At 35.9% G+C, this 9,288-nt stretch overlaps 1 protein-coding gene across 1 annotated transcript in view; it reads left to right on the top strand.

Moving 5' to 3' along the window:
* Positions 1-8,136: 8,136 nt before the first annotated feature.
* LOC108520822 (ribosomal protein S6 kinase alpha-3-like) overlaps positions 8,137-9,288 on the top strand; it is a 7,089-nt gene continuing 5,937 nt past the window's right edge. The window contains exons 1-2 of the mRNA XM_017860364.1: positions 8,137-8,219; positions 9,021-9,100. Coding sequence (XP_017715853.1) covers positions 8,217-8,219; positions 9,021-9,100 — 83 coding nt within the window. The 5' untranslated portion in view covers positions 8,137-8,216. The remainder of the gene's footprint in view (positions 8,220-9,020; positions 9,101-9,288) is intronic.

Raw genomic sequence — 9,288 nt, 5'->3', positions numbered from 1 at the left:
GTAGTTAAGAAATATAGATTTAAAATACTTAACTCTTCCTTTAATTTAGTGGTATCACTTATTTTAACCTCATAACCGCTAGATGTTTTATGTATTGATTACTAAAAGTCCATTTTTTCCTCTTCAATTTACATGTAATTTATAAAACTTTGAAAATATTCTCAAATATTTGCAATGATCATTTATTATTTCTGTTATTCCCAATTAGTCACCCACCATGGACATCCCAAGAAATTTCACCTCTCTCTATAAACACTGTCGATTGCTTCCATTCTGTTACTCCCTTCCTGGACGTATTTTCTTTCCTGTTAAGTCCTGCCCCATGGCATTACCACTTACTTGATTCCTACTAGGACCAGGGAATTAAATTACATCCTCAATCCCCTACCTTTCTATCACTGCATTTGTGACTTTATACTCATGAGTCCCATGTTACAAAGCTGCATAGATGAAACTCAGAGAGTTCATTCACAAAAGCAACAAAAGTAGTTTGATTTTATGTATTTAACAGGATTTGTATTGTGCATAGTGTGTGTAAAGGAAACTACAAAACTCTAAGAAACCTAAAAGATACCAGGAAAGGAAATAAATGCCCAATCCCTATTAGAGAAGGCTAACTGTTAAGAATCTTGCTACTCCTCTAGCCACTCAGTTACCTCAATATCATTAAGATTCCAGTTGCATTTTCCTTAAAACTTAAGAAAATAATTCAGAATTTTATTTCCAAATCCAGAATATTTTGGAAAAGAAGAATAATAAGGGAACAAGCTCTCTCAGATCCTAATGCTTAAAGTAGCAGTAACCTAGTGTGTTATTGGGAGGAGTAATACAGGCATAGAATCAGTGGAACAAAATGGTACAAAATATATATATCAAATTTTAGTGTATTTGTTACAAAAATATTGAGTGCTTGCCATGCTGTATGACAAAACAGGCATACAGAACAATGGGAAATTAAGTAATGATTTCATAAATTTTGTTTGAAATAACCCTGAGCTCAGCCAGGCACAATGGCTCACACCTGTAATCCCAGCACTTTGGGAGGCCGAGGCAGGCAGATCACCTGAGGTCAGGAGTTCGAGACCAGCCTGCGCAACATGGCAAAACCGTGTCTCGAATAAAAAAAAAAAAAAAAAAATTAGCCAGGCATGGTGGTGGGTGTCTGTAATCCCAGCTACTCGGGAGGCTGAGGCAGGAGAATCGCTTGAACCCAGGAGGCGGAGGTTGCAGTGAGTCGAGATCGCAACACTGCACTCCAGCCTACGCAACAAGAGCAAAACTCCGTCTCAAAAAAAAGAAAAAAAAGAAAAAAGAAATACCCCTGAGCAACCTGGAAAATAACACCGTAACAAACTCCACCCTAACTGAATTTTACAACTTAACACATCTAGGAAACTTGTGAGGAAATATTGAGCAAATTACAAACAAATTAGTAATTCAAAAATTTTTGACATTTCATATAGTGAAAAATAGTATAAATAGGAAGACAGGAAAATGTATTAATATAAGGAGTTAGCTAAGGGGCTTCTACTGGCCAAATCTGGGACAACTTAAACATTGCAATAATAAATGATAGTGATAGATTACAACCCAGTTGAATAAAATAAGAAGCCATAGGTTAATTCATAAATTAATTAATGGGGGAAAAGGGAAAACTCTTTCTTACAATATAATTCCAACTAATAAATGTAAAAAGAATGAAGGAGTTAGGAATTGATAAGAAATACCATTATATCCTCCATCTGGAGGATTTTGAATAAAGTTTACACACGGAGATAAATAATCTTTGGAGAAATGTTCAGTTTTGGTGAAAGTCAAAGATGCATATTAAAATAATGAAGTTTGCTGGGCATAGTGGCTCACACTTGTAATCCTAGCACCTTGGAAAGCTGAGGCGGGAGGATGGCTTAAAGACAGGAGGTCAAGACCAGCTAGGGCAATATAGCATGACCCTGTATCTACAAAAAATGAAAATAAAATCAGATTGGTGTAGTGGTGCAAACCTGTGATTCTAGCTACTCTGGAGGCTGAGGCAAGAGGATCTCTCGAGCCCAGGAGTTTGAGGTTGCAGTGAGCTGTGATCACACCACTGTACTCCAGCCTGGGTGACAGAGTGAGATGAATGCATGTTATTTCATATGATGGCAGCATAAATTGGAAAGCCATTATTGCTGCTACATTAACCTAAGGAAATAGCTTCAAAAAAAGGATTCATCGGCTTGAAAATTCTTGTTGCAACATTATTTACAATAGCAAGAAGTTAGAAATCACATACACGCTGGAAAACTAGAGGAATTGTGACCAGTTATAGTGCCTCATTCCTATAATTCCAGCACTTTGGGAGGCTGAGGTGGGAGGATTGCCTGAACTCAGGAGTTCAAGACCATCCTGGGCAGCATAGTGAGACCTCATCTCTACAAAAAATCGAATAATTAGCCAGGCATGGTGGTGTGTGCCTGTAGTCCCAGCTGACTGGGGGGGCTAAAGCAGGAGGATCACTTGAGCCTAGGTCTTCAAGGTTACAATGAGCTTTGATTGCACCACTGTACTCCACCCTGGGTAGAGGGAGATCCTGTCCCTAAAAAAAAATTTTTAATAAGGAAAAATAGAGGAATGTTATAAAATTATGGTTTACCACTTAGGATATTATTAAAATAAAGTATCTTAAATATAATTACAAAAATGAATGTAGTGAAAATTAGAACAAATTGGGCTACTACAAGTATGTAAAATTGTATAGATATAAGCTATAAAAGAGCTCATAGAAAAATGAAAATATTTGACTTACCGGAACTTTAAACTACTGAATAATTCTGAATGTGTTCTTAAATTTTTATTTTTATCAAAAGAATATCTGTAGAGTCTTATCATATAACATAGCTATGCTTTGCCCACCCTCCTGCCTTTCCTAATTCTTGAACCCCAGAGACAATGACTTTCATCTCTTTAGCTGCTGCCATTTACATTTATATTCAACAGTTTTATATTGCAATTCTTTGTTTTCATTTGGAGACATAATCTATTGCCTTTCTAACATGGAAGACTAAGATTCAGTTCTCTCATGCTGCCACCCACTCACAGATTCCTTTTTCACATCTTCCCAATAATGTTTTCATTGTTATAGCTTTATAAAAATTGTTCCTAGCTAAATGAAATAGTATACTAGAGTCACATTTCCTTCACTTCTTTTCTGTATTCAGTCTCTTTTCCTAAATTCTGTACCTACTTTTTTCTCAGTTTACTTTTTAGTTTTGATGGAACACGTCTTCTTATAGCTACCTCAGAATGAGTAAATGGATACTAAATTTTTTGTGACCCTCCATGTCTGGAAATGGCTTTATTCTACCCCCTCACTTAGTTTATAATTTGGCTGAGTATAAAATTCTAGGTCAGAAAGAATTTTCCACCAGATATTTGAAGGTGTTGCTTCCATTGTCTTCTAGTTTCCTGTGTTATAGTGATGAAGTTAATTGCTGGTCTCACTCCCAGTCCTTTGTGTGTAAGCTGCTTTTCCTCTTTGGAAGTCTTTAGAATCTACTCTTTATTCCTGTTGTTGTGAAATTTATATAGTGGTATTCTTCAGTATGGGTTTCTAAAACTATATCATATCATATATGAGGTGGTCTCTTTCAACCTAAAACTCATTTCTTCAGTCTTGGGAAAGTTTTGTCATTTATTCTACATTTGTAAGTGCTACTCTTTGGAATATGTTGGTTAAATCTCCTGAATTGTTCCTTAATTTTCTTTATTTTTCCATCTTCTATTTTCCATTTTTTCTATTTTCTGTGAAATTTCTTCAACCATCTTCCAACCCTTCTATTGACCCTTTTGTTTCTGCCATCGCTTTTCATTTCCTAGATTTTCTTGTTCTCTGAATATTTTATTGAAACATTTTTTAATTATGGGGAAAGTATAAAAATTTAAGAAAGAGCAGGAGAATATGTGAGCCCCCATATACCCCTTCTCCCCTGCTTCAACATTTATAACTCATGGTGCCTTTTTCTATCAGGTTTTTCCTTCTTCTCCTCTTGTATTTTGAATTTGAATTTCAGATACCTATGATTCTTCATAAATTTTTAGTAATATATTCTAAAAGATAGGACTCTGCTGGGTACAGTGGGCTCACGCCTGTATCCCAGCAACTTTGGGAGGCCGAGGGCGGGGGATCACGAGGTTCAGGAGGTTTGAGGACAGGGCCTTGGGACCAACCAATATGGTGAAATCCCCTCTTTACTAAAATAAAAAATTGCGGGCATGGTTGGCGGACAGTGGCGGACACCTGTAATCCCAGCTACTCAGGAGGCTGAGGCAGGAGAATTGTTTGTACCCGGGAGGCAGAGGTTGCAGTGAGTCGAGATCACGCCAGTACACTCCAGCCTGGGCACCAGGGCGAGACTCTCTCTCAAAAAAAAAGACTCCTAAAAGAATTAATTCAACTGTATTATCATACCTTAAAAATGAGCATAAAGATATCCAGTCTTTGTTCACATTGCTAGTTGTCCCTACTATTAAAATTTGTGTTTCTTTATGCAGTCTGTTTAAATTAGGATTCATACATATAAGGACTCAACTTTGCAATTGGTTGATATCTTTTTTTAAGTCTTTTCATCTATGAGCTCTTTCTCTATTTCTTATCTTTTTCTCGTAGTTTATTTGTTGAGGATACTTGTTCCTTCCTCCACCCCACCACCCTTTTAAACAAGAACAAGAAGCTTTAAAAGGGTGAGGTGCCATATTATCTTTGCTCCCACAATGGATATAAATTACAAGAATGAGTTTTGTTTTGTTGTGTTGTGTTTATCTTCTGTTCCTCACATTGTTTGTTTCCCTTTATTCCATTTTTCTGTTTATTTTGATGTTTTTCATGTTTAGAGCCTTTATCCAAATGCTTGGGGATCTTTTGCTATCTTTTCTTTAAGAGTCAGCTGCTAGAAAGCTGATTGAAAAGAGTTCAGTGGCAAGAATTTGCTTATTTTTCATTGGCTTCCTTTCCTTAGGCTTAGATTTTTAGCTTTCTCTGGTCTGCTTTGTTAGTTACCACTTACCCATCTTCTACTATTGCTTCCTGTCCTTGTGAGTTGATATAATTTTTCCATTATTGTCATTTCCATGGGGTTTTGGGAGAATATAGAGAGTAGAATATCCATGTTTAACCAGAAGTCTCTTCCCATTTTAAAGTTCCTATTAATACGATAAATGGGGCCAAATAGAAGTCAATAACGTTAGATAAAGTTAGTGGGGACTTCTATCCTATTAAAGTGGTCTGTTTGTCTAAAAGCTTTTGTAAACTGCTTAAAAAGGTTTCTGAATACATAGTCCTAGAAACATAAACAACATTTCTTCTTCTTCATTCTCATGTTCAGTCAAGAAGGGCTTAAATCTAATAATTACTCTAGAAGAAAAAATATTTCAGAGGAATCTAGTTGCTTTGCCAGCATGAGTTAGTATTAACGAATTCTGTGTTGGGATTAGAAGCTGGCCAATATAAAACATGCCTTCTTCTGAATTAGTATATACTAATCAAAATTCCTCATGATAGAATGATTTAGAATTGTCACTAGGTCTTTCCATAAGCAGAAGAAACGAGATTAGAATTATGACACAGGCCTACCTTAGACAAAATGAAGGAATTCTTTAGTGAAGGACTCTCACTGCTCATTTTCAGTTAAACAAGGTCTCATCAATGTTACATATAAGGAAATGTTGAAGAGAAAATTATCTCACAAGAAAATCATGTTGGTTCCAATCCTTCATTTTATAGAGGAGGAAACAGGAAATCCCTGAGAAATGAAATTGTTTGACCAAGGTAGTTATGAGTTCATCTAGTTATTAGTATAGCCACTAAACTGTAGTTCTTGACTCCCAAATAATTGTTCTTTTCATTGTGGTAAAATAAGAGAAGAGGGATATACAGTGCATGTATTGATGGATATTTTTGCTGCTTACTGAGCAGAGGAGGTATTTTTAAGTGATAAGCCTTGTATACTTATTGAAAGATGTAGGACTTTGGAATCCACCTTTAAGGTGATAGGAACTAATCCAAAATTGTGTGATAATAATGAGAAAAGGATAGATTTAGGCTAGACTGGAACAGAAATATCAGCAGGTATTGGTGATAAACTTCACTCACATAAAAAGTACAAAGGGCATATCAGGCTGGGCATGGTGGCCCATGCCTGTAATCCCAGCACTTTGGGAGGCAGAGGCGGGTGGATCACCTGAGGTCAGGAGTTTGAGACCAGCCTGGCCAACATGGTGAAACCCCGTCTCTACTACAAATACAAAAATTAGCCAGGTGTGGTAGCACAAGCCTGTAATCTCAGCTACTCGGGAGGCTGAGGCAGGAGAATCGCTTGAACCAGGAGGGGGAGGTTGCAGTAAGCCGAGGTCGCACCACTGCACTTCAGCCTGGGCGACGGTGATACCCTATCTCAAAGAAAAGGGGGCATATCAGATATAACAAGGAAGACACCAGAGTTGTATCAATAGGGCAAGGTAATGAAATCAGAGATTGCTATTGAATTTGATATACTAACTGGACAGGTCAGTTAAAAGAGCTACATGTACATCAAGAGCAATTGATTCCTATTTCTGATTTGCCCATTTTCAGTCAGTGGCATGAAAATCTCCCAGTTGGGGATAGAAAACTGGTAGAATGGAAAAAATAGGGCATTTTTTTGCTGCTTTGTTTATTTTCCCCAGAGGTCTTATTTCTGTATTTTAAATATCTGCATTCACCCTAAACTGAAAATAAAACCAACTCAACTTTCTCACTCCACCAGAGAGTCTCCTATTCATTCTATTTTAATGTTTCATATAACCATTCAGAGTACTTAGAATGTATTATAATCATTTATTTACTTGGTTGTCCTTCCCACTGGATCAGGAGCTTCTTGAAGATTATCTTATTTGTATGTATATCCCTAGTGCATTGCACATACACTTTGCTCAGGAAATATTTGGTTGCTGAATAAAAACTTTGCTCACAGGGTCAAATGTAAATTCATCTTGGCATTCCAACTTGTCAAGAATCTGGATCCTCTCACCTTGGCACAGTAGTAAATCTCATTTGATTCCTTCTTGTTCATCATTCATGCCTTCATGTCTTTGCTTGCACTGGGTACTCCATGCTTAGACTCTTGTTTTCTAGGGCCTATCCTTCCTACGCATCTAAATATCCCCTCCAAAAGTCTTAAAGCTTGCGCCCTGACCCTACATCTTTCTTCTAGCCTTCCCATGCAAGTAAGACGGATCTTGCCCTTCTCTGAATCCCGCAGTACTCATTGCTGGTAGTAAATTGTTTTATCCCTTAATCATATTCATGGTGCTACTTTGGATATAATAACAATAGCTACCATTTAATTGAATATCTCATGCATACCAGGCTCTAGGTACATACCTTATCTCAAATGATCACATGCTCCTCAAAGCTACAGTAGTGTTATCCCCATTGTATAGCTGAAAGGTAACTGAGTCTCAAAGAATTTAAATAAGTATCTTGCTTGTGATTGTACTGATCTTGTGATGCTTAAGTTTTTGTCAAAAAAAAGATTACACAGATCTGAATTCATATCTTTCTGTCTAAACCCCAAAAAACACTTGCTCTTTCAGCTGTACCACAGTATGTTCTCTCTCTCTCCCTTTGCTTCCTTTCTTCTTCCCTCAAAATAGCCCTTTTTGGATATAACTGTCCTTTACCCCATGTCTGCCCCATTTTAGGTATGCTTAATGAATGTTTGTTGAGTTTGATTGATAGGACTGATGGAGTGTTGAAGCCTATTTGTTTTTTATGTTTTACTATTAGGATGCCTTGATTTTTAAAAGTTGCATGCTTTTTTGTCATTTGCCACAGCTGTGATTAAAATACTTGTGCATTTGATGTTAAAGCCAATACCTAATATTTTCTCTGTATTTTTTCCAACTTAAAAGCATGGATTTTATAAATAAATACTACTTCCTTTGGTTATGTAATGTAGTAAAAGATATCATTATTTATTTTGTAAATTCAAGAATGACAAAACATTCACATTTTAGTATACATAAGCAAAATTTTATTTAACATGGGCACCAAAAAGAATTTGTTTTGAAGATTATCTTTGAAAGATATTACAATGTAGCATACATACAATCTTTTATAGTTCGAGACCGAGTTCGGACAAAAATGGAACGTGATATCTTGGTAGAGGTTAATCATCCTTTTATTGTCAAGTTGCATTATGGTAAGTATGAACCATCTCCCACATCATCCCTTCACCTCATCCCTCAGAATCCCTGAGGACATTCAGATAAACTAATATAAATATATATATATATTTGTATGTGGTTAGCAGATCTTTTATAGTAAAAAGTCATGAAAATTAAACCATTATTTCTTAGACAAACTAGAAGCTTTTATTGTGTTTAGCTTATGTTTTTAAAAAATATTATAAAGTTAGTTTCTGAGTGGTAGCCATAGGAACAGGTAATGATAATTATTGCTTTTTTATTGTAATAATAATGAATAATAATATGCTAGCCTTTTATAGCCTATATGTGTTAGCCAACCCCAAAGGCCAAAGAGATCCCTAATGTGAACATCCTAAAACCATTGTCACTGCTGTTCTTTTCCCCAAAGCCATATGCTTTTTCTCAGTGGGTAAAGGTGTGATGATTCTTACTATGTGTGATTAAACCTAACCAACCCACATTTTTTTCTGTAGCTAGTGGCATGGTTTTTGTATGTTATTTCGTAGTTCAGTAAGTCATTTTTTGTTAGGAGTTTTTCTTATGTATCATGGGTTTAGAACTGGTGTATTCCTGAGTGACTTGCCTGTTGAAAATCTAGTGATTCCATAATAAGAAGCACTGTATTTAACATTTCCACATGGAAACTAAGATAAATCAGTGGTTTTCTCCTAAGTAAAAGTAAGTTTGGACATTTGATATAATTAATTTGCTAAAATACTCGTTTGTGAATGACCTAATGTAAGCCTTAAAAAAATTATGGTGAACTAAATGAAAATTTTCATTTCTTCATTCAGCTTTTCAAACTGAAGGGAAGTTGTATCTTATTTTGGATTTTCTCAGGGGAGGAGATTTGTTTACACGCTTATCCAAAGAGGTATATAATTAATCTCTATTTTTAATCTATTTATATGCATCCTGTTTGAACTAAAGCTTTGTTATATTTCAGTATTATGCTTACTGTATTTTCTCTAGTGGCACAAGATTCTTGAAGAATCAGACCCAAAAAGAGTTCTTTTCCTACCTTTTGAATTTATTCTGAAAGCAGGACTTTAAATTGATAAA

The sequence above is a fragment of the Rhinopithecus bieti genome, unplaced genomic scaffold (genome assembly GCF_001698545.2).
Source record: "Rhinopithecus bieti isolate Rb0 unplaced genomic scaffold, ASM169854v2 scaffold_55858, whole genome shotgun sequence".
Lineage (NCBI taxonomy): Eukaryota > Metazoa > Chordata > Mammalia > Primates > Cercopithecidae > Rhinopithecus > Rhinopithecus bieti.
Note: the sequence above shows the minus strand (reverse complement) of the source record. Positions and strands in the feature narration are given on the sequence as shown.